This window comes from Aptenodytes patagonicus, chromosome 17 (genome assembly GCF_965638725.1).
Source record: "Aptenodytes patagonicus chromosome 17, bAptPat1.pri.cur, whole genome shotgun sequence".
Classification (NCBI taxonomy): domain Eukaryota; kingdom Metazoa; phylum Chordata; class Aves; order Sphenisciformes; family Spheniscidae; genus Aptenodytes; species Aptenodytes patagonicus.
Window position 1 is genome coordinate 5,636,101 of NC_134965.1, and position 25,032 is coordinate 5,661,132.

Consider the following 25,032-nt stretch of genomic DNA (forward strand, 5'->3'; position numbering starts at 1 on the left):
GAGTGGGGATAAAGCAAACCCCGGTGCCCGCCCGCCCCGACCAAGAAAGGAGAAGGGAAAAGGGGGGTAAAACCCAAACGAAGGGAGAAAAATGGGGGGAAAAAAGAAAAGATGAGAGGAGGGAAGGTGGGGAGGTGGGGGAGAGTAAATCAGACTGAGCCGAGGGGAAGGGGCCGAACCAAAGAGGGCTGGAGGTGATGGGGGGGTCTGCTCACACAGAGGCATGCACATATAGAGAGAGATATATGTTCAGATATGTGTAGTTTTTATAGATAGTACGGCTTTCGGCTTAAAACAAATCAAGAAACGAGGAGGACGGCACAGAGCGACAATGGAGGGCAAGGCAGGGGGGCGGGGGGCCAGGGGCGAGAAGGCAAAAAGAAACCAAAAAAAGAAAGAAGAAAAACCATCCAAATAAAATGAAATAAAATTTAAAAAAAAAAAAAAAAAAAAAGACAAAGCAAAAACTTCACAAATGTCCTCGTTACTGAGATAAACGAATGTCTCTGAGCTCTTCCTGGGACACGCATTGAGCTGTTAGCTGTGACTCTGCAGGGAACTGCTAAGTCCTCATCAGCACTCAACACAGACTTCGCTTTCTGCTTCCTTTTTTTTTTTTTTCTTTCCATTATATGCTTTTTTTTTTTTTTTTTTTTTTTTTAAGTCCCTCTTGGTTAACATCCACTTACCAAAAAAGTGGCATTTCCTCCTTTAGTAGGTAAGGTATGAAGAGAAGGGAAAAGCGGGGCAATATAAGTGCATCATTAGATTCACAAAAATGCAAGAGAGAAAGAAAGAGCGAGAGAAGGAGGAGAGACAGAGACAGAGCCAGAGAGAGGAGAAATAAAACAAACCAACTCACTTCTCCTACGGGGGGGGGGGGGGGGAACCCTGGGCCACCGCCACGGCCAAGGCCCCGTGCCGGGCTCTTGCCGAGAGCTGGGGGGGATTTTGCCCGGCCCCAGGGTCCAGCACGCAGCGGCTCCCAAGTATCTGAGCTCCTCCGAGCCGCAGCCGCTGCCTGGGGATTTTCCCCCCCATCTTTGCAAACACCGCTAGACCAAAAAGATGGGTGGAAACGGCTCCTGCGCCGCTGGCCGCGACCGAGCCGGCAAACCCCGGCTCGGGGGGCTTTGGGGGTCTCCTTCCCCCAGCCACAGCCCTGCGTGGGTCCCTGAGTAACCCTGGAGGGGTAAATCTTGCACAGGACGGTGCTGAGCCCGGCCGAGGGGATCTAATAGGGTTCAGGGGGATTGGGGTCCTGCCGGGATTGTGTCACCGCGCCTGGGGCTAAGCTGGGGGCCGGTGACCCCAGTTCCCCACCGGCCCTTCACCCCAAACGCACCCAGTCGGTTAATCCCAGAGGACGAGGTTCTCTCCGCCTGCCCCGCCACCTCCTAAATGCCGCTTTTCTCTCCCAAAAGAGAAGCGGGCGAGGCACCGGGGTGGGAGCCCGGGGATCACCACGAAGACGCTGCAAAAAGGACGCAAGACCACCGCGTCCCCGAGCATCCCGAGGCAGGGGGCGCGGGGGGGGGTCACACAAGCCGCTCCGCACCCCACCGGTGGCACGTCCCCCATCACCTCCTTGTCCCCACGGAGAAGCCAACCCCTCCGGCCACACACCAGCCTGCTGGAGCCGAAAGGGGAAGATTTGAGGGTCTTTTTTTTTAACAATCTGCCGCCGTTGCAATTGCTCCAGTGAGGTGTGTGGGGGGGGGGGAGGCTGGCGGCGATAGCCAGCCCTGCCCGTGGCACAAGCTGCCCTGCGAGCACTGGGGGACACGGACCCCTCCAAGGGGATGCAGCAGCCCTGGAAGGGGGGGTTCAGCTGAGCCCATGCCCAGCCCCGCGGCCAGGCAGGGCAAAACAAAAGCAGAGATGAAGAAGAAGAAGAAGAGGAAGAAGAAGAAAGAGCGGGGTTTCCTCTTTCCCAGGGTGGCATTTCGGCGCTGGCTGGCCACGCCGCGGGCTCGGGCTGCGGGGTTCCCACCCAAACCCTGGGGCGGGGGCGGAGGGGTCTCCTGCCCAGGCGTGCAGGAAGGCAACGGAAGGAAAAGCATCCCAAATAAATCCAAATCGGCAAAGGCCCGGCCCAAAAGGGAAAACACACGCTGGGGGCTCGCGGGGATGGGACGGCCGGGGTTGGGACGCCATCTCCTGCCCCTCAGGGACCGTGATGCCCCAGACCTGCATGGGGCATTTCAACCTTTCCCCGTTGCAGCCCCCCAACATTTTCCCTGGGTTGGGGGTTCTTTTCAGTCCGCCACGGCCCAAGGAGGGGCTAAACCCACACGTCTCCCCAAATTTCTCATTTCTTGCCCCGTCCATCCACCCCGAAACCCCCTGCGCCCGGGGTCTGCTGCCACTCCAACCCGTGGGCTCCGGCCGCTGCCCCTATTTCTCGCTAATTATGTTCGCCTTCGTTACCCAGCCCCTAAGGGGGGACTCGAACGGAGCAGCCGTGCTCGGCCCCTGGATGGAAACGAACACAAAGTCGGAGGGCTGAAAGACACAGAAATGCATTCTACCGACGGCACGAGGAGACGGGGAAGAGAAAAGGAGGGAAGAAAGAAAAAAAAATATTATGTGGACAGGGCAAAAAAATATAAATAAAGAACGTAAAAGAAGAGCATGGCTTTGCAGCTAACTGGGGAAAACCATACAAATCAAAAAGAATTATATATAGCCACCAAAAAGAGACAAAATGAAAGAGAGACAGAGAAGGAGAGCGAGAAAGAAAGAGAAAGAAAGTCAGAAAGAAAGAGAAAATAACATTAAATCAAGCTACGGTGCTTTTCAACAGGCTCATCTGCAGAAGTGAACGTGCAGAGGTGGACGAAATACCTACCTTCGCAATTGGCAGTGACAGGAATGCGATAATAAAAAAAGAAAACAATAATCTCCACATTTGGAGGGCAGAATGGGAAAAAGACAAGGACTCTTTAGTACGGCGATCCAGACCCCTCGGCTAATCCCGTTTGCTTTGCTTAGATTTTTCTTAATTAGTTTAAAATTGGTTTCGTTAGCTTTTTTTTTTTTTTAATTTTTCTTTTTTGAAATGGAAAGGTTGCGGCCGGCCGCCGAGCGGGGTGGCGGGGCCGGGGCGGGGGGGGGGGGGTTTGCTGGCTGGTGTCTGTAACCCGGCTGCGTTTTGGTCTTAAAAAGTTGCTATATAACATGGCAAAGTCCCGGATAACATGCAAGGGAAGGCGATGGATGGAGGCGGGCCACGGCAAGGGTTGTCGGGTTGTGTTGGCCCAAAGAAAACCGGAGAGAAAGAAGGGCCGGAGGGTGCGTGTGGGCGAGGAGGAGGAGGAGGAGAGACCCGGGAGGAAGGCTGGGGAAGGCAGCGGGGATGGATGGAGACGGGACCGGGTATTTAAAAGGGAAGGCAACGTCGCGCAGCACCCCGGGGCACCCCTTCCTCCCGGCGGCTCTGGGGGTGCCGGGGGGGGGGGACACGACACACGGCTCACCCGGGGGACGGCTGAGTCTGGAGCTTTTGGGGGGTCTGCAGGAGGCGGCGGGGGGGCCGGGTACCGAGGATGCTCAGCTCCCATCCTGCCAGGACGCAGGATGCGGGCGCCCGGGTGCGGGATGGCCGCAGGCTGCTCGGCTTGAGGGGGGGGGGGTGGATAACCCAGCACCCAATGGCCTCATCCTGCAACCGTGGAGGAAAACCACCCCCACGGCAGCAGGATCCGGCCGCCAGCCGAGGCAATGGGGCAGTAGCCAATTCAAAGAGGCAAAGGGCAATTCGCTCTGCGGTATCAAAGCGAGCCCGCTACCTTTGCGGCGTAGAGCTGCTCGGTTCTCTTCCCTTTTAAATTCCTTCTTCAAAATATAGAAAATGGAAATATAATGTTCAGCGGTCATAAATATTTCGAAAACACATCTGCTTTTTTTTTTTTTTTCTTCTCCACATTAACACACACAAAAGCAAAAAATTCTAGAACAACACGACGACGACAGGGGAGGGGAAAAAAAAATAAGAGAGGTATATATCGTTTGCATTTCTGTACATCACAAGGGAAAAGAAAAGAAATCATGAGAAAGGAAACTAAAACAAGGAGGGGGGGGAAAAAAAGCACGTTTCATTGCCCTTCCCTCCCCCTCGTCCCTGCTTCTGCTGAGCAAGAAATGGAAGTGTATATTACCGTTTGGGTTTTTTTCAAATGGGAGGCTAAAGAAAAACACAGATGGGATTAAAAAGAAAAAAAAAATAAAAAATAGAAACCAGAGAGAGAAAGAAGAGAGAGAGAGAAAGAGAGAGAAAGTTGTTGGAGAAAAGTCCCACTGGTGCCGGGGAGCCGTGGGAGCTCGGCGGCCTGGGCGATGCTGGGTGCTGGGGGTGGTGGGCAGGGGGAGAGCGGGGCAAGCCGGGTGCCTGGGTGGGTGCTCGGCACCCGAACCCCCCCACGCCCCAGCTGAAACCACAGGAAAGAAGAAAGCAGAGAGTTGCCCCGAGAGGCGGGCAGGGTGCTGGGTGCTGCCAGGGGGTGCTGGGGGCTGGGGGCTGGGGCTGGGGAGCCGGGGAGGGTAAAGGGGATGTGAGTATGGGATGGGGGGCTCCTGGCCCCGTTTTCCGGGGTGCCCCTGACCCCGCAGGCATTGGGGTGGCAGCGTTGGGTGCTGCCAGCCTGGGAGCATCCCCGCAGCACCTCGCCCGTGGGAATAAAATCCCCTGGGGCAAGCAGGGACCTGTGTGCCCCCCATTAGTGGGGTCCCCCAGCGCCCTGCCTTCGCTCAGCCCTGCCTCCAGCCCCCCCGCTAGCTGCAGCGGGCTCCTCGCCACCCTGGCACTGGTTAAACTGGGCCTGGCCCCCTGGTCCTGCTGGGTTAGGGCTTTGCCCCACTCAGTGTGGGAGCAGCCCTCTGGGCTTCATCGGCACCCCTGGGGCGCCGAGGCAGAGCCGGGGACACCTAAGCTCCAATGTCACCTGCCACGGTGACCCTGAGTTCCTAAAGTCTGAGCACCCAGCACCAAAGCCCCTCCAAACCCTAGCCTGGCCTAACCCCAGTCCCTAGACTGGGCACAAACAGTGCTGGGGTCCTGAGCGCGGGTGCTGGCACCTTTGCGCTGGGGAGGGTAGGGGCTGGCAGGGAAGCAAGAATTTTCCAGCTTTACCCATTTCTTGGCTGTCTGGGCTCAATCCACTCCCAGGGAGGTGCTGAGCCCAGCGGTGACCCCGGTTTGCCGAGCCCTCGTCCCCGGGGCGGGGGGGGTGACATCCGCAAAGTGATGTGTGGCTTTGCAGGGGGGGGATGACCTGTTGGCTGCCCCGATACCTGCCCCGAGGTGACGGGCTGGTTCCCCCAGGGAGACAGTGCACCCAGCGAAAGGTTGATGGGCGCTGGCGGGGGGGAGGTGCAGCCTGCACCCCACATCTCCCCCACGTGCCCCAGCTGGGCGAGGGGGCAGCCGAGCGAGTGGGGAAGGAGGGGAGAGGAGAGCCAGGGTGGGGGTGGGGGGTCCTGCGGAGGGAGGAGGGGAGGGAAGTGAACGGTGATCCAAGAAAAGCCTACGTACATCCGAGGGCTCCGGGAGCGGGGCACCGTGGCTGTGGCGGCCGTTCTGGGCGCTGCCCTTGTGCCCGTTCTGGTGCGGCGAGGCCGAGCGGCGGGGCGAGGGGGAGGACGGGCTGCGGCTGGAGCGGGCGCTGCTGCCCTTGGGGCCGTCCTGCCGGCGCTTGGGGCTTAGCCTGCGGGGCACCGCACCGTGAGCCGCTGGCATCCCCCCTGCCCCGAGCCTGGCACGGCATTGCCCTTTGCCCGGCTCCGGCAGGGCTGCCGGCTGCAAGCCCAGGCTGAGATGGCGGGCCATGGTTTGCCGATGCAAGAAACGGGGTGAAAATTGGTGGTTTGCACTTTCCCTAGTTCAAAATTGAAACCCCGGCCAGGCACCGCGTTCCCAACCCCCCCCCCAGACGCTACAGCACCATCCTGCTCCCCTTCATCCCCCCAAGGGTCCCCATCCCGGGGACACATCTGCCACCCGCCTCCATGCCCCCCATCCCATAAGGGTCCCCATCCCGGGGACATCTCTGCCACCTGCCTCCCTTCCCTCCATCCCCAAGGGTCCCCATCGTGGGGACACCTCTGCCACCCATCTCCCTGCCCTCCATCCCATAAGGGTCCCCACCATGGGGACCCCTCTGCCACCTTCCTCCTTGCCCCCTGAAACGGAGGCTGGGGGGCTGCTGGCGGTGGGGGTGGGGGTCCCGGGCTGCTCCTACCTGCCGGGGGATTTGGAGTCACTGTCGTCGGAGGAGAGCGAGGCGCTGTGGGAGCTGCAGGAGCTGCGCCGGTGAGAGCGCCAGGCCGGGGACTCGCTGCGGGACCTGCGGAGAGGGCGGCCGGGGGGCCGGGGGGCAGGCTGAGCCGCCGCGGGGGGGCACGCAGGGGAGCACACCGCCCCGCTCCCCCTGCCATCCCAGCCCCTCACCTCTTGCGCTCTTTGTTTTTCTCTTTCCGTTTGTTCTTGGGGCTCCGGGACCTGTGGGGAGAGCCGAAAGCTGCAGAGACAGGAGCGGGGGCAGCACCCGGGGGGGCTTCCCCAGCCCCCCCAGAACCACCGAGGCTGCAGGAGGAGCGATGGGGAGGACCTGCCCAGAGCTGGGCTCCATTGAGCTTCAAACCGCGGTGGGGGTCCCGGCTGGCTTTGGGGAGACCATGGGGGCCACGTGCCGGTCAGCAAGGCCGGGTAGGAGGGGGTGGCAGGGGGAAGGGGGGGACCAGCTCTGCTCAGCATCCACAGGGCTTGGGCCCGTTGTCACCCCTCCACTCACCTCGCCCTGCGTCAGCCCCCTCTGAGCCCCTCTGCCCACCTGGGCACCCTTTGCCTGTTTTTTATTTCTTTCACCCTAAAACAGCGGTGCCGGCAGAGGGCATCCGCAGAGCAGGGCACAGCCAGGACTCACCCTGGCCATGGCTGCCCAGTGTCCCCCCTTCTCCCCCAGGGGACATTTGGGGCTGTGCGGGACCCTGCAGGCACCCAGAGTGGCCCCATGCCACCTCCAAGGGTGGGGGACGCCCAGCAGTGCCCATCTGTGGGGTGAGGGGGACGCTCACCAGGCGAGGGACAGACGGACAGATGGTGGGTGATGGCAGCCCATGCTCACACCCACCATGCCCGACAGGTCCATCCCCTGCCCGGTGGTACGGGGTCCGTCCCTGTGGGCAGAGGGGATGGGGACAGCGGGAGGGCAGGGGATGGGGGGTGCCCGACAGGGGAAGCTGGCAGCCAGCGCTGATGGCAGTGGGGTGGCTCCCGGCAGCCATCACTCTCACCTGTGTCTTCTCTTCTTCCGTGACCCCGACTCAGACCTGAGGGATGAAGAGGAGGCGAAGATGAAGGAGACAAGCTGAGCCGGCCAGCAGGGACCAAAGGCCGGGCAACCCCAGGGGATGGGGACAAGGGCAAGGGGGTGGCCCTGAGATGGGCTGCTGGATGGGGCAGGTGACAGCTGCTGTGAGGAGGTGATGGCCCCATGAAGAGCCATCAGCATCCACCCCTGTCCATGCCTCCATCCTGCCCCAGCCCAAGGGCCTGGGCAGCTGCCAACCAGCCCTGCTGTCCCCAAGCAGCCCCACCGTCCCCAGGCAGCCCCACCGTCCCCAGCCCGACGTGGTGTCCATCCTACCTGTCGCGTCTGTGTTTCTTTCCAGTCTTCTTTTTCTTCTCCTTGCGGATGGGTGAAGAGCTGTCGCAGCTGGGGGGGGTGGAAAAAAAAGTGGGTGCCCTTGAGGGGGGAGCGAGGGACCTCCCAGCCTCATCCCTGTGGCCCAGGGAAGCCCCCTCCTGCCGCCCCCCAGCACCCTGCTTCCCCTGGGCCACCCACGGGTTGCATGAACATCGCATGGCAATTATTTCCTGGGTGGATTTGGGGTGGGGGATAGAAAGAGCCTTTTGGCAGAAGGGCTCTGGCTGCCTTTGGTGCCAGAGTGCCCGAATCCTACTGTGTCCCATTGCCACCTCGTGGGCTCCACAGCCTCCAGCAGGAGACAGAGTGGCCAACTCCCGCTGGGATTTCAGAGGGGGACAGTGGGTGGCAAAGGCCAGCCCGTGCCCGGTGGCCTTGCATGCCTGGCAGGGACCCCACAGCCCACCCAGACCGACGGGCACTCACCTGCGCTCCGAGCCAGGTTTTCTCTTTTTGCTGCCGTGGGGAAGGCAGAGAAGAAAGGGACATTAGGGACAGCGTCTGCCCAGCCAGCCAGCACTAACCGGGGAGGGGACCAGCGGGTAGACGGGGCTAGACCCTTCAGGAGCCAAATCCTGCCTGGTGCTGTGCCCTGCAGCAGCCGGCTCCTTCCCAGCACGGACGGGGCAAGGTCCCACCAGTGTGTGCAGTTGGGTGGGCTGGCGGTGTCCCACGGCGCTGTGCGTGTGTGCACACGCGTGTGCGTGTTGCACCGCCGGTGCGTGCAGATGCATTGCACCTCTTGAGGGTGCATGTTTGGGGGTGTGCTGCCCCCCAAAGTGGGGAGACTTGCCCCACCGGATCCTGGGGAAGGGGTGAGCCTCCCAGGAGAGGGAACAGTGCAGGGACAGCCAGGGACTCACCGGCTCCGGCGGTGACCCGATTTCTTTTTCTTTTTCTTCTTGGGCGGAGGAGAGGTGGAGCTGCTCGAGCGTCTTTTCAGCCTGCAAGGAGAAGGCAGACAGGGTCGGGGGGAGAAGGGATGGCCGCCCAGGGCTCTCCTGGCCTCTGTGTCCCCCAGTGGGGAGCTGGCAGGCAGGGAGATATCCCTGCCTGTGCACACCCGCTTCCCAAAATCCCTGCTGCAGTTCTGGCTGGACCTGTACTCGTGGTGGCCGCTGTCCTCGCGGTAGCACTCGGCCGAGCAGTCGCACTGCAGCAGGCAGCCCTCACCATAGTCGGGGTACTCCACCACGTACTCCTCCCCGTCTGTCCCGTGATGGTTCTCTATCACGCTGTCGAAGGAGGAAGCGCAGGATTAATTCGGGGCTCCCCATTCCCCATTTCCCACTGGAGCGGCGGGGGGGAAGCCTGGGGTAGCCCCGGTGTGGCTGCAGGAGCTGGGGGATATCCCCTCTGCCACAGCGTCCCCAGGGGACCTTGGTCACATCACTTGAGGTCCACATGCAGCAAACCCCCATGGTGTCACCATATGGTGGGGGTCTTCTCGGGGTCTTCTTGGGGCTCCTGTCCCTGCAGTAAATCCCCACCAGGCTGGCACAGGGACACCATGGGGCTCGGGCCACTATATCCCCACAGGGTCCAGCCCTGGCATCATTTGTAGCCCCTTTTGGCACTGTCCAAGTGCCGGGGCTGAGCTGGGGGCTGGGGTCAGCCCAGGTAGGTGGCAGGGCCAGATTAGAGCAAGAGGAGCTGGCAGGAGGCTCAGATTCGGGGGATTATCCACCTGCTGGCAGGAGCTGCCCGGGATGATCCGGGCTTTGAGGCCGGCGCCCCAGCATGCCACCGGCTCAGCACCGGAGCTTCAGGCAGGTGATGGGTGATGTGCCCCCTGAGCCAGCCAAGATGGGGTGGGGGGACATCAGGCCTGAAGCCACCGCAGTCTCCTCTCCCTCCTGAGTGACTTCGTCAGCACTAATTTTTCCCACTGCCATGGAAACCGGCAGGAGGTTGCCATTGACTACCGGGGCTGTGGGCAGGGCTTGGCAGAGGCCTGGCAGCTGGACCCAGGAGTCCCCTGCCCAGCCCCTCCCTGCCATCCCCCACCTCCCCGGTCCTCCTCTGCCATCAGCCCCAGCAGCAGCATCAAACCCCCCTGGGATCCTCTCGTTTGTTCTTGGGGGATGTAGGACATCTCACCCCGGGAGGGATGCGGCCACCCAGATGCTCTGGAGGGAACTGTAAGAGGTGGGGCTGTGGCTGGAGGGTGCCCGGCATCACACCGGCCTGGGCACTGCTTCCCAAGGGACATTTGCCCTCAAAAACCTGATGTGGGCTCCTCCACCCTTCCCAGCCCGGAGGCGTGTGGCCGGGGATGCTGGTGGAGAAGCGCAGCCCCCATGGCACCGGTCCCTTGGCAACCCTGCCAGCGCCTCCGGCCAAGCGAAGGGATGCTCCCAGCCCCAGACAGCAGATCCAAGAGCTGAACGTGTTGGCATCCCTGGCCGCAGGCAGGCCCTGGGCTGTTTAACCCAATGAAAAATGGTTTGGACCAAAACTAGAAGCGAGGCATCCTCTTCCTGACCACGGATGATCGCTCAAGCGGCTCTTGGGCTCCCTTCTGCACTGCAGCCATGGCTTTCTGGGTCCTCTCCAAGCGACTCCGGCCTTGGCCATGCCCTAAGGGCAGTAACAGCCTTTAAACCACCCACCCAACCATGGGAAGGGGACAAAAAGAGGAAAAGAGAGGAGCAGGCAGGGATAATTCCCTGTTGGACTCTCTGCTCTGTGAGCAGGCAGTGCTCCACGCCAGAGCCGGCTGCCAGCATCTCACCCATTAGCTGTGCTCAGCGGCTCAAGACGGGCTTGTGCTGCCCCAATTATCCCTCCCCGCCCGACACATACTCTCATTTGTTTTCAATCCCACCAGCCTGTCCGTCAAGCAGTTACTCCTTGGGGATCGGGCTGTATCGCCAGGCTGTGCACGCACAGAGATGGGAGCTGGAAGAGCGCAGAGAGCAAGGCAGGGACTCAGGTGGTCACGGCTCTGCTCAGTGCCTCAGTTTCCCCTGGGGAGTTTCGCAGATGATGCTGAGCTTTCGCATCTGCTTTGAAACAAGAGCAGCTGGTTCAGACTCACAGTCCCAGCAGCCAAAGACTGAGCTGTAAAAGTCCAGAGAGGTGCTTGGAGCAGGACCAGCCCATGAGATGTTTCTCTGAGTACTCTCCCAGCCACCGCAAGGGCTGGGGCTCTTTATTTAAAGTTTATTTAACTCCCTTGTCCAGCCTCTTCAACCAGCGCAGACCTTTTGCACCCAGGACATCCTCTGGCAGGGACTTCGGCAGCTCAGGTCCCGCTGCTTGAAAAGCCACCTCCTTTGGACCCAGCTCCTACCAGCCTCCTCCAAGCGCCTCTGGCTTTGCTCTCCTCTGAGCAATCCTTTGCTTTGAGACTGCTCCTTCCAGCTCAGCACTATTATTTATAGCCCCTGGGCTAATCTTTAATAATTACCCTTCATTTTGCAAAAGCAAGCCTGCAAAGGTGACAGCTAGGGCTGCTTGGGTAACCTCAGCTTCCCTATGTGTTCCTTACAGCGCCAGCCCTAATGAGCCTGCCCGGGAAAATGCCCTGGAGATGACTCATGCCCCCATGGGCAAAGGCCACTTGTTAACAGGAGGACTTGATGCTCGGCCACCCGGGGGACCTGGACAGGTTGGATTTCCCCATGCCTTGGTTTTTCCTGCCTGGAGGAGGACCCTGGATGCTTCAGGCTGCCCCAGGGCCATGTGCCCCATCCCGGGCTGGGCACAGCCAAGCCGTGTCCCTCCCTGCCCGGCATGCCAGCAGAGCGCTGGGAGGAAGGCTCTCCCCGCCTTGCGGCTTCCCTGCCTCCCCCCTCGCCCTGATTTCCTGACCCTAATGAAGCATTAATATTCAGTGAACCTGCAGCATCTATTCCTGTCCCAAGTGACCTGGTTTCCAGGCTGATGGATGGTGCGCGCCGGGCCAGCCACGCTGCCTGGGCCATTAAGCGTCACACATCATCGAGCCAGGGCGGACCCTCGCGAGGCTGGGGACAGTCCTGTGTGGGGCAGGAGGAGCGAGTGGCACGTCCCCAGCAGGAGCTGGGCTGCTTTGGATACCTAGCCTGAGCCCCAAGCCCCCCTGGGGCAGATGCAGCCCCCAGGGACCAGGCAGCATGAGGAGCAATTAGGAGACAGAGGCACAGGGCAGGAGCTCCTTGGAGAAACTTCTTCCATGGGGCTCCTTGGAAGCCTGATGGAGACGCAAGCTCTGGGTCTACCCAGGTGAAAAGCAAGCTCGAGCCCTGCTCATCCAGCCTGGGCCCCTTGCAACACAACTTATTATTACTATAATTAACGGTTGTTATTGCTAACACAAATATCACCAGGGTTACAGAACAGCAGCCAACCTCCCAAACCATCTCCAGCCAAGCTGAGTTACCCCAGCTTCACATCTGGAGACAGAAGGACTATTCTGCACTATGGAGTTAAGAGCGAGGACTGGAGATCGGTGCCCTTGCCTGGCTGGAAGCAGAAGCTGCAATTTCAGCCCCGGTGAGAGCAGGAGAGGTGACCCAAAGAGGCAGGAGTGGGCAGAGTTGAGGCACAGCAAACCTGCAGCTTGGTCTCTGCCACTGCCTGGTGGGGTGAGCCAAGCATCGAGACCTTCTGTGCCTCAGTTTTATCATCTGTGGCAGCAGAATTGCAACGCTGGCCTCTCTATACAGCACTCTGAGGTCTCCAAAAGACCGGTGCAGGATAACCTCTAACCTCCCCAGAGGTAGGATCCTGCTACAGAGAGGCAAACCCTGTCTCCAACCAACCAACCGACCAACCAACCAACCAATCATCCAACCAACCAACCAATGATCCAAACAACCATCCATCCCTCTAACCCTATATACCCTCTCTATGTCCATCCATCTATCCAACCATCCCTATATATACACACCCTCTCTGTATCAATCCACCCATCCATCCACCCGCCCACCCATCCGTCAATACTCGGAGGCAATCTGAGCTGTGCCTCTCTGGGATGAGGGACAGACGGGATGCACAGACGGGCCAGCTCGGAGCTGCCTCACTTACATTTGGCGCCCGTGCTGGTCCTCTCTGGTGAGCACGCCTTCCTTCTCCATCAGCATTTGCCGAAAGGTCCCCACTTTCTGCCGGATCTCCTCTTCGGAGTACCTGGATGGGCAAAGACGCAGTCAGGGCTGCCGTGGCTGGAGCGTGGGCTCCCCAGGGACCTGCTGAGGACCTCCATACCTTTGGGAGTGACACGTGGCCCGAGAGGCTGGACAGAAGGAGAGGTGGCATGGTGATGGTCATCAGGGCCTGGAGGAGAGCAGGTCCCTCCGCTTGGTCCCCTGCCCTCCATGCATCACCCTCCATGCCCTCCTCTCTCCTACCTGCCCCTCCCAGCAGTGCTTGGCAGAGGAATGGACGTCAGGAAGGGGTACAAGAAGAGGATGACCATGAGGTTGCCATTCCCCCCCACCACTGCCTCAGATTTTGGAGCACATCTCCACTGAACCCCCTCGGCAGTGCCAGTATCGCAGCCGTCAAGGCCGGGGTTCGCGCCGGGCGCCTCTGTCCCATCGTGAGCCTCCCTCGCTCGTCTCCATGCTGCAGCGGGGCCCCGGCAGCCAAGCCAGCTCTGCGCTAACGCCTAACGCTGACTCAGGCCGCTGCAGGGTTATTAACGAGAGACACTAATCACTTTGTCCCTGGCATCTGAGAACAGCCACGGCAAACCACGGCGCTCCAGCCGTCCCCGAGGTGTCCCCAGGGAGGGACAGGTGACAGCCCTGGGTGGGCGGTCCTGTGCCGCATCCCGTGGCTGCACAAGGGGACCTGAGCATCCCCCTCAACCAAAAACATCTAAATGGAGGGATGCGGTAGAGGGACCTGTGGTGCTCTCGGCACCGTTGTCCCCGGGGACAGGGCAAAGGGAGAAGGGCCCTATGTCACCACCACCCTGCTGCTCCGGGAGGGAAGGGGACGGGCTCCGTGTGTGTCCCTGTCCTCAACCGCACCATCTACAGGGGCTGCTTGCGGCCCATCCTCGCCGTCACGTCCCATCAGCATCGCTGCTAACAAGCGCAGAAAACTGGATGTCACAGCCTGGCCGAGCCCCGCAGTCCCCAAGGCTGGCACCTCGCAGAGCCTGTGCTGGGGACGGCGATGCCCTGCGCAGGACCGTGGGTGCCCCTGTGTGCCCTTGGGTGCCCCTGGGTGCTGAGGGGCATGCAGCAGCACCCGTATCCTCTGCGGTGCCCACGAAGAGGAGCAGCGAGAAAAGGGGAATTAATATTAACGAGGCTCTCATTAATTCCCCAGCCGTCCAGGACTCCCGCGCAGGAGGAGGGCAGCTAACCGGGCATGGAGGCAGCCCTGGCTGCTTCCCCTCGCCTTGCACCCTGCCTGGGCATGGGAGAGGGGGCCACAAAAACAGGGCAGCACCCCCAGATGCTGCTCTGCACCATACCGGTGCAGCCAGCCGGGCAGAGTGTGGCCATCCCGCAAGGATGCCGGCCCCGGCCATCCCGTGGGCATCAGCCAGCCAGCGGCAGCAGGAAGATGTCCGCCCGAGAAGACAAGCATTTGCTGCAGCGTATTACGGATGCAGCTGATGCTCTTGGAGAGGGGACGCGAGGCCAAACAGGAGGTGACAGATGGGCCACCGCGGCTGGGCCGTTAGCAAATCTGCAGGGGGCAAGGCCAAGATGGGGAACCCCCCTGCAACCAGCGATCCTGTGATGGAGGCAGGAGCACCCCACCAGCCCCTTCCCTCCTGCACCCCCCGGCGCTGCTTTTAACCCCGTTGAAGGGATTTGGGGTTTGTATTTAACACATCGAATGGGTTTGGGAAAGAAAGAAAAATTGCTGATGCTTCTTTTCTGGACAAGAAATCCAGCCTGCAGGCAGGGAATAACGGCGCAGGCAGCCCCGAGCAAGCAGCAGCCGGGTACAGCGCAGGCAGGAGGAGTCATCCGTGTTTAAGGAAACAAGGGATTGCTTAAATCCCCGCAAAACCTCCTCTGCTCTCACACCCGTTCATCCCAGGGGCCCTGCCCTGGCCAATAACTCCCCCGAGGCCGTGGCCGGGATGTGGCCCCTGACCCAGGCAGAAACCTCAGGGGTGCAAAGCGCTTCCCGTGCAACCCCCCCGGAGAGCCCTGTGCAGAGGGGAAGAGCAGGCGGAGGATTAACCAGGTTGACCAAGATTATTACTGTAATTATATTATCATTTTGGTGTATCACCGTCATCACCGTTATTAATAGCCTTAATAATAGCAAAGGCAATTATAGCAATAACAACAATACCGATTGCAATATTGCTATTACCCATCGCAGTAATAATACTACTAGTAGTAAGATCCCTAGTAGGGCACGGGAACCCAACAGGAGGCTCTGGGCTCCCCAAGGCGCCAGGTCAGCCTTATTTATTTCCGTAACGACAAATTAGGCACAATCATTATTCCAGTCTGTGTGAGACAATTTAATTCTAGGTCACGCTTGCGCTCTTAATGAAAGCCTTGGCGAAGCCTTCCCTCAATCCATTTTCCTTCTCCCCAGCTGATACCAGTCCCCGACTACCCATGTGTGCCGAAGAATTTGCTCCATCCATCAGGTTTTAGCGAGCTGTCAGGGGGATCAGGCTGTTTGGCTGGTGCCGGAGCTATGGGGCAGCCGGCAGCACGGCCATGGGTTCGGCGGGGATGGGGGTGTCCTCACTGGCCCCCCAGCCCCTCCTGCCCACCCAGGCAGGGATGCTCTCCGGCCCCTCAGGCTTTCCCCCAGCCCTTTGCTTCCCCAGGGCAGAGCAAAGGCTACGGAGCAGCTCGTGGTGCACAGTCAGGGGCACGGCAGGACGGGGGGGATCCTCTCACCCCAAAACTGGGGGGAGAGAAGGAAGGCAGGACAAACTGAAGCACCAAAACAGCCTTGCCTGGGACTAAACCCCAGCTCTCCTTCATCTCCCCAACACGAGAGACAGAGAAGGACCATCTCCCATCCCAGGCACGCAGGGCACAGGCCAGGCAGTGCTAATGGCTGCCTCCTTCCTGCCTCCACTTTCCCAGCACGACGAGCTGGGAGCTCAGATTTCCAAGCGGAGGGGCCGGAGCAAGCCTCCAACGTGTGTGTGGATGCACCCTTAGGTCTGCGTTTCTTGGAGGCATTTAGCTTCACAAACCAACCCACCAGTCCACCCCTAACCTGTCCAATACACCCAAAAGTGGATTTACTTCCAACTGGGGACATTTGCCACATTAAGGTATTTTTTTAGGGAGGAAAAAGGGAAAGAGCAAGGTACAAGTGTGTCAAAAGGATCCCAAGCCACGGGGTCCATCTCCAGCCCAGCCCCGAGCCCCTGCTACTCACCCCTGCTCCTCCATCATCTCCTGCAGCTCCATGCATTTCAGCTCCACCCGCCGCTTGCGTTCGTGGTCCAGGATTTCCCGGTGAGCCTTCTTCACCAGGCTGGGTTCCACCAGCCGCACCTCCTCCTCGCCCTTGTGCCACGTACCCGAGGCGCCGGGCTGCGAGAAGCCGTTGGAGGCTTCCTGGGGCGAAGGCACGTCGGCCCCGTTGTTGTAGAGAGCCATGCCGGCGTGGGCGGCTTCGCCGCCGGCAGCACCTGGGAGAGAGAGAAAGAGTTGGGGGTCAGTCCCTGCCCTGGCTTCCCTCTCACCCCGTGACAGCGAGGGGACCCCGCCAGGACCTGAAGGCAAAGTTTGTCTCAAAAGAGGTGCGGGCACACAGGGGACGGCGACTGAGAGATCTGGGTCTTCTGCCAGATCCCTTCCTGCCCCTTGCCTCAGTTTCTCCACCTGCAAAGCAAGGCTGGGGCTATTTCCATCGCCATGCCGTGAGGGCTGGCTCATGGGAAAGAGGAGGATGCTCTGTGCCAGCCTCATACCGGGGAAAGCCTGGCAAAGCAGGGGTCTGTGGCGCCTGGAGCCATACGGTAGCAGCGGGACAGGCGGGCAGGGGTCCCTCCGAGCCCCACGGAGCCTGCTGTCAGCTGGCACGGGTGCACAGCAGGGACAGGCATCCATCCTCACAGCCCTCTGGGGACACCCCCGGGCACTGTCCCCAGCCAGCAAGGGGATGGATAATTTGGATAGCCCATTGCACGGGGACGCAGCCATGGGAGATCCCGATGTTCAGGCCAGCCAGCAAATGCCCACCGATGCCTTCCGGCAATGGCCTGGCACCCCCCAGCAATGGCCCAGCACCGGCTGTGAGGGGAGGTGAGGCTCCCCACCGGCTGCTTCCCCATCCAAGCAGCAGCGTCGAACTGCTGCCCGCCTGCCTTCTCTCTGCTCTTTCACCTTCACATGTCCCTGCCTCCTTCCTCAGCCACCACAGTCAACGTGTCCTCGCTTGGCTCCAAAAATAACCCCATGGAAGAGGACAACCGTTCCTGAGCGGCACTACCGTGCCGAGGCTCCGGCTGATGCTCCCTGAGCCTGGGGGAGGACATGCTCCCAAATCTCCTGGATCAACCAGACAGACAACAACCCCGTCTCAGCGACCTCAGGCCATCGGCGCACGGCTGACTGCCTGTTCCTCTGTCTCCCCATCCTGTGATGCCCCAGCTCCCCTGCCCAAAGCACCGGCCCTCTCCCCAGCACGGGATGCTCCGGCTGGAGATCCACTGTCTTAATTATCCATGGCAGCCAGGCTGCAGAGGCACTGCCTGGGCTTTACCAGGGGCTCCCACAAACGCTTCCCCTGCAAAGTCCTACACAAATAGAAACGATCGGGAGCGAAGGCAGAGCACCCTCGCTCTCCAAGCTGGCTTTGGGTTCAGAGACGCAGCTTTTGTCAGCAGCTGCTTCTCTGGGGTGTTTCCATCCCAGGGACCGTGCCGGAGAGGCTCTTCCAAGGATAGGTGTCGCCTGCACGTTGTTGCCTACACGGGAAGCAGCCAACCCCTGCCCGCGATGCCCGGGGTGTCCGACACATGCTGCCCAAGGAGGACGGGGCCAAACACTGGCCCGGGGAAGGAGGGATCCCTCAGCCGAGCGTGAGCGTGAAGTCACGACAGACGGACCACGGACTGATCCGCACCATTTCGAGCCCAGGGAGGGCTCGCCGCTCCCGCTGTGCCATTCCAGTGGGGCACCAGGCGGTTCAGAGCTTTCCATGGCCGTGCCAGGTGGGGCAGAGCCAGAGCGGGAGCGCAGGTCGCCCACAAGAGGCTTCGAGGACATTTCTCTGCTGTTTGAGGAGAGAAAAAGCCTCAGAGCTCTCCCCGGGGTGGCGGGGGTCCCAGCCTGGAGGGAAGGCATCTCCCACCCCGCGGCATCTCCAAGGGCATCCCCGGCTTTCCCGCTGCCACTGGCTGCCCCACGCACTCATTTATCTCCTGACGAGCCTGCCCAGGGAGGACAGCAGCTGACTGCTTAATTACAAGGCTTTTTTTTTTCCCTTTTTTTTTTCCCCATTATTACCATGCAGAGAGGAGCCAGAAGCCTTTATTTCCACAGAGGGACAGAGGAGTGGGCAGCGGGAGATGCTGCCAGTGGAGCAGGATCTGGCCGGGGCTCTGCACCCCCTGGAAGCTCGGCCCTGTTAGAGCAACTGGAGGGTCCCTCGGTCCCCCCTTGCCTGCAGCAGGCAGGGCAGCACCCACATTTTGAGCCCCATGACACCCCGCAGCAAGGAGCGGCCCCGCTCAGCCCTCCCTGCCCCGGGGGGACCCCTGACCCCAGCCCCCTCCACGTCCCAGGGTGGCCCCGGGCCAGAGACAGGAGAGATGCTGCAGAAAAACCTGGCTTGGGGGCTCCTCTTCCTCTTTCTCCCATCAGGGCGTGAAGCCAAAAACCGGGAAGGAAATTTGGGAATGGGGGAAGCTCCCCACTGGGAAATCTTCACCCACCAAGGGGCTCAGGGAAGGAGAGGGGGAAGGAGAGGATGCTTTCCACAGCAGACTCTGCTTGCTTTTCCCCAGCGGGAATTAATTTTCTCCTGAGCCCGGCAGTGGGTAAATTCATTGTTGTGAAACCTTGAGAGCGCGTGGGATATACAGCCGGGCAGGTAGATGGAGGAGCACGCGAGGTAAACCGGCAGCTGGATGGGTACCTGTGGGTAAGGGCTGCATGGTGGGGGAGGCATGCAGATCCCACCGGGAAACGCTCCCTGTCTCCATAAAAAGGATGCAGTTGGAGATATCCCCCTTGCACCCGGGGCCGGGCAGGTGGAGCCGGCCCGGGGACGGACACTGCACTGCGTCCCGGTGTCCCCTCAGCCGTGAGCAATATCCACCGTGAGAGCTGATACCAGCCACACTGCCTCAGCCACGGCACGGGCAGGAAAACAAAGGAAGAGAAAAAACACCTGCAACCCCCTCTAGGCTATCAACAGCAAAACCGGGCCACAGGCAAAAGCCCCGGGTGGAAAATGAAGCCAGTTCTACATCTCTGGTGACAATGGGGACAAGGCACCGGGGCAGAAGGAGCTCACATCCCCCAGGCTGGGTCTGTGCCCTCCCTGTCCCCAGAGGAGAACCCCGCTGGCACCCTGCACAGGGGCAGCCCTGCACCTGCAAGGGACAGCTCAGGGACATTGGGTGGCCGTCACCACCACAGCCTCCATCCATTGGCCACCACACGGGGACCGCCCGGCTCTGCCAGCTCGCGCCGGCACCAAACCCGGCACCAAACCCGTCAGTGAAGGCAGCATGGCCCTGCCTGAACGGCAGCGGCTTCCTGCCTGGCTCAGCGCTACCCCCGATAATAAAGACGATGGTTAAATATTTCATTAATCTGCAGTAATTACGCACAAATCATCAAGCACTGGCAGCCCGCTGCCCGGCCACCTCACCGAGAGGGAGAGGAGGCATCGTGGGGTGAGCGCTGCGCCGTGTCCCCACGGACTCCTAAAGGCTGCGGGATGAGGCCAGGGCCAGCCGCTGGCATCCGTCCCCACCACCCTAATCCCCGTAGTGCCACCCAGGAGGGCTCAAACTCCCCGGCACCGGGGCACGAGGGGTCCCTCTCCTGCTGGGGAAACTCCTGAGCAAACCCGTCTCTTCCCATTTTGCCGAGCCATTCGCCCACGCGTTTTGGGATCCCGATCTCCCCCACTGGTGCTTCACATGCCACCGTGGGGCTTGGGGAGGTCAAACCAGTTTTTCAGCTCGCAGGTGCTTTCTGCTGCCTGGATTAGAGCTTTTGGAAATGTTCAGAGCTGCCCCATCCCCATCCTTCATCCTCATCCTCCATCCCCATCTTCATTCTCATCTCCATCCTCCATATCCATCCTTCATACGTATCCCCATCCTCCATCTCCAGCCTCCATCCCCATCCTCATCCCTATTCTCCATCCTCATCCCCATCCTCCATCTCCATCCTCCTCCTCATTCCCATCCTCATCCCCATTCTCATCCCCATCCTCATTCCCATCCTCCATCCTCCATCCTCCATCTCCACCATCCACCTCCATCCTCATCCCTATTCTCCATCCTCATCCTCCTCCTCATCCCCCTTCCCAATCTCCATCCTTTACCTCCACCCCCACCCTCCATCCCCGGCCCCATCCCACGCTTTGCCCCAGGCACAGGCACCAGCCCGGCACACCGGGTCTCCCCCTCCCTTCCCAGCCGTGCTGAATCGCACCCAAGGTGCGGAGGACCCGGGCACCGGTGTTGCCAGGCCAATGGAGGCCAGGACAGACAGAAGGACGGACACACCGCGCCGTGCCCCCGACACACAGCCAGGACAGGCCCTGCCAGCTTGGGGTGCAAGGGCCAGCCTCGCCATCCTGCCAGGCTTTGGGACCGCTGGTTTCCAGCCAAGCTTTGAACCGAGCTCCCTCCCTGCGGGCTGGGACCTCTGGGCGCCTGGTGGGGTGACCCCGGGACACGGCCGTCCCCGTGTCCCAGCCCCGGGGCGGTCCAGCCTGGGCTTTGAAGGGAAGCCCAGGCATTCGGGAGCTCCAGCCCGAAGGGAAAGGAGAAAACAAGGAAAATGAGCAAAAAAAGTGTTATTTCACCAAACTGCTTTTGCCCTTTTATTTTCCAGCCCAGAAACAAACCTTCCCAGCTGACTCTGCTCAAATTCCCCCGCGGGTGCCGCTCGGCTCCCCGGCCATGCCCACAGCACCCCGGGGCGTGGGGCTGTGTTGGAGGCAGCTGTCTGTCACTCCTGCTGGCCGCCGCCGCAGGGCCCTGCCACGCCATAATGCGGATGAAGCCGCTTTCCCAGAGGGAGCGGGGATGGCAACGGGGGGCTGGCGGTGCCTGGATGCTCTCCCGGCATCTCCCTCTCGGCAGGGAAAGGCGGCAGCGGTGCCTGGGCATCCTCTCCCCCGCCCTGCCTCGGCGCTAATTAAAGGCGCCTCCGGCCGCTGCTCGATTAATTCTCACCACATCCAGCTGCACCAGCCAGGGCGATGGCGAGCACCCGCGTGCCGGGGGATGCGGGCACGGGATGCAGGCGGCGAGCCCGGGATGGTGGCTCCCTGGACCACTCGTGCACCGAGCGTGCCAGAGCTCAGTCCCAACAAGCAGGGGACAAACCCAGCCGGGGGGCGGGACACCCTCCAGCCCCACCGGGGAGGGTGGGAGGGCTGGCCCCCGCGGTTCTCCTGCCCGCTGGGGTCTCATCATGGCACACCACCACCTACCGAAATCATAACCCTGTCCCCGAAGTGTTTACAGCCCCGTCCCAGGCTCCTCCCTGCCCGTGCCGTGGGGATGGGTGGGAGAGGGGCTTTTTTTTCTGCTACACAAAAAAACACCAGAACATCACGGCAAAGCAGCCGGCCTCCTCTAAACACCTGGCCAGAATTACAAGGAGGAAAAGTCCGGGGTCGCTGCCGTTAATTGGGCCGACCTTCTCCGGAGCTGCCTTTCACCAGCCCCTGAGTGCCAAAAACCATGAGTCAGACCTCCAAGAAGGAGAAAAAAAAGGCAAAATTGGCTTTAAAAGTGTAGCCGGTCTGGGGCTCGTTAGCGCTGCCTCCCAGCCCCGAGCCGGCAGGGATCCTGCCCACGGCAAGGGGCAGCAGGAAGGCGTTGGTTACGCCCGTCCCAGCCCCTCCATCCATATTTTCCCTACCCCAAGCCCGGAGCATCCTTTGCTGTAGGTGCCCAACCAAAATTTGATGCCTCGCAGACTTTAAAGCAATTAATAAAGAATATACGGATGCTGGCTGGGGGGGTCGTGAGCTGGGCGAGGGCTCGCTGCTGCTTGGGCATACCTACGTCTGTGCATATATATATATATATATATTTTTTAAATAGATGAGGAGGCTGGTGGAGAAGCTAAACAGTTGCTAAGCAACCAGGCTCCTTCCCAGCTTGGGGATGTAGGGATGGGGGAGCCAGGGGTGGGGACCGGTCCCCCCCCCGCCGGACAGGCACCGCACAGGGGTGTGGGCAGCAGAGATCCATCAGCTCCCCTGGGAGATGCTCTGGAGAAAAGGGCCCGATGGAGGGCGAGGAGCCGGGCTTCGCTCACTGTCCCCAAAACGCCACGGCCAAAGCCCCCCCCCAAGCCTGAACCCCTTGGGCTGCCGGGGGAGGCCAAGCAGGCCCCGTTCCCAGCTCCGGCTGGAGGAGAGCTGATGGGAAGGGGGGGTCACACCATGCTGGGGACTATCCCCAGGGGACCCCAGGACCCCTGCAGTGATCCCATTCCCGAGCCAGGGATGAGGGAAAGGAGGAGAAACACGGTCAAGTGACGGCAGCAAACCCCCCCGTGCTGAGCGGAGAAGCAGCAGGTCCAGGCGATGGGTACCTCTACGGGACCCCCCCAGCCCTGCACCCCCCCCGGCCACACTGCCCCCAACCCCTTGGGGTCACCGTGGCCACCAGCCGCTCCTGGCTAGTGGCCAACAGACCCGTGGGCAGCCCCGGCGGGCAGGGCTTGGGTGCTCGCTGCCCTACCAAGCCTTCGCCAACCCGGAGGTGCTTAAATAACGGCGTCTCTGGGCGAGGACGGAGGGGGGGAACAGCCGACCCTCCAGGTTTTGCATCCTTGAGGCCATTTGCTTTGCCGGGCAAGGAGTCAGGAGGAGGCGCAGGCAGCCCCGCAGCCCAGCACCACTTCTGGGGGGCGGGAATAATAATAATAAAAGCAATTTTTGAGCACATGGAGGAGCAGGGGGGGATGACTGTCACAACAGGGTCACCTTCCCCGATGGGCAAGCAATCCTGGGAATGACCCCCGGGGCCGAGCACTGCAGGTACGGGGGGGGGGGCATGGCCGGTGCAGGGGGAGCATCCAGCCGGGGATTCCCCCCCCTCCCCGGCTGGCTGGGCGGTTGTGTAACGGGAGGAGCTATTCCGGGGTTTGAGCACATTATATAAGCCATGGGCCACCTGGCCGGGGAAAACGGGAGGAGGAGGAGGAGGAAGGGCTTTTGGGATCGGGGACCCCCACAGCCGGCAGAATCCCAGCAGCCGGGACTAAACCCACGGGGCGACCTGCACCCCGCAGGCACCCCCTGCCCAGAGATGTGGGGTGGGCACCCTCTGCTCCCCCCTCTAGCAGACGCCAGGACCCGCTGCCACACGTCCACCCACAGCCAGATCCAGCCCCCAGGGCAGGAGACCCTTCGCCCGGGGGGGGGGAAAGCACCATTTCCTTGGCACCAGGGACAAAATCAAACAAGAGCCCTGCGCCCCTCCGCCTGCCTGGCAAAGCCTCCGCTCACCATCCCCAGCGGCAACCAAGGACCAAAGGCTCCCCTAAAAGCTGCCCAACTTCTGGCTCTGAAAGCCCGTGCCTCTCCCCGCACGTGTTGCCAGGATGAGTCCCTGGGGTGGGGGGAGGCAGGCGGGATGCAGTGGGGAGGCAGGCGGGATGCAGGGGTGGCATCGCATGATGCCGCGCTGGCAGAGGGGGACGGAGCAAGGATGTTGTGTGTTTGGACACAAGCATCACTCGCTCCTGTCCCCAAAATCCCCCCTGTTGGGGTGTCCCCGTGCTCCTGCCAGAGATGAATCCATGCCAGGGCAGGGAGACCAGCTGGGGCACGAGCATCTGCACCCCATGAGATGGTCCTCGGCATTTTCCATCAACTCGAGACACCCCCAAACTCTGGCAGCCCCCAAGTGACCCCCCTGCAGCAGCAGGAGCGCAGGCAAGCCAAGAAACATCCACAGCCTGAAATCTCTGCTCCGGAGGGGATGAATGAACCCGCGTCCCCTGAAAACTGCTTGCTCCCCCCGAGCCGTAGCCCGACCCCTCGCCACCAGCCCCCCACATGGCACAGCCTGGCCGTCCCTGGGGACAAACCTCCCAAACCCGGGAAGGAGAAGCACAAACCGCTCCCGAAAGACAAGCTAGCGAGCCGCCGCTCAGGCTCCCCCGGCTGCCAAGCCTTGCCCCTCTCCTTCCCCCGTGCAACACCCGCAGGGTTTGAAATCTCACCAGCCAAACCCGGAGCCGCAGAGCCCCCCTCCCCGGCATGGCCTGGGGGTCGGTGCAGCAGAGAGAGGGCTTCAGGGCCATTATCTCAGCCTCGTCTCCCACCCGCACCCCACAAGGTGCCAGCGTCTGCTGGGGGCTCATCGCCGTCCCGTCCTTCCCAGCCCCGCAGTGCGAGCTGAAAAGGGGTGGCTCACTGCCCCCATCCCAGCCTGTCTCCCCACAGCACAGGAAAGAGGGATGTGGGGTGCCCCCCAGCCAGCCCCCCTGCACCAGTGAGCACGCAACACATCCACGTCCCCGGAGGGACCCTCTGTGCCCCAAAAAGCATCTCACCTCCAGGCTCCTCTCCCCATCCGCACCCCCAGGAGCATCAAACCCAGGGGATGCCCCTGCCGCCCATCGCCCTGTCCCCAACCGCCCCCAGCACCCACGAAGCACTGCACACCTTGCTCAGCCCTGCTGTCCGCATCCCTTTGGGGACCCCAATTCCCTGCCCCTTGGGGAGCAGCGTAGCCCCCCCCATCCCCATCCCTTTGGGGTCCTCAGCCCCCCTTTCCCCCAGGGAGCATCACAGCCCCCCCCCCACCCCCGTCCCTCGGGTGTCCCCAGCCCCCTGCACCTCTCAGCCCCCCCACCCCGCCACCCGTGTCCAGTGGGGTCCCGCTGCCCCCCCCCGGGCCCTGCCCGTCCCCCCACCCCCGCCCGATGCCGGCCCGCCAGCCGGGCCCGGGCCCGGCCGCGCCGCGCCGCGCCTCGCCTCGCCTCACCTCGCCTCGCCCCGCCGGGCCCGGCCCGGCCCCGAGCCGCCGCCGCCGGCCGCTGCCCGCGTCGCCCCGCTGGGCCCCGCTCGGCCCCGCTCGGCCCGGCCCCGCTCGGCCCCGCTCGGCCCGGCCCGGCCCGGCCCGGCCCCTCCCGGCGCGGCTCCCGGCGCGGCGAGCGCGGCCCCTCCTGAAGTGCTGGACAGCTCCGCGACACAGAGCCGCCCGCCGCGCCAGCGCGCCGCCGGC

The 25,032-nt window shown here is 61.6% G+C and overlaps 1 protein-coding gene across 1 annotated transcript in view; it reads right to left on the reverse strand.

The window, feature by feature from the left end:
• SRRM3 (serine/arginine repetitive matrix 3) overlaps positions 1–24,811 on the reverse strand; it is a 29,714-nt gene extending 4,903 nt beyond the window's left edge. Inside the window, exons 1-11 of the mRNA XM_076354769.1 lie at positions 24,793–24,811; positions 16,020–16,275; positions 12,720–12,821; positions 8,807–8,941; positions 8,570–8,650; positions 8,133–8,162; positions 7,647–7,715; positions 7,294–7,329; positions 6,449–6,499; positions 6,240–6,344; positions 5,534–5,705 (exon numbers count right to left, since the gene is read on the reverse strand). Of these exons, the coding sequence (XP_076210884.1) occupies positions 5,534–5,705; positions 6,240–6,344; positions 6,449–6,499; positions 7,294–7,329; positions 7,647–7,715; positions 8,133–8,162; positions 8,570–8,650; positions 8,807–8,941; positions 12,720–12,821; positions 16,020–16,243 (1,005 nt within the window). The 5' untranslated portion in view covers positions 16,244–16,275; positions 24,793–24,811. The remainder of the gene's footprint in view (positions 1–5,533; positions 5,706–6,239; positions 6,345–6,448; positions 6,500–7,293; positions 7,330–7,646; positions 7,716–8,132; positions 8,163–8,569; positions 8,651–8,806; positions 8,942–12,719; positions 12,822–16,019; positions 16,276–24,792) is intronic.
• Between the last annotated feature and the right edge of the window lie 221 nt (positions 24,812–25,032).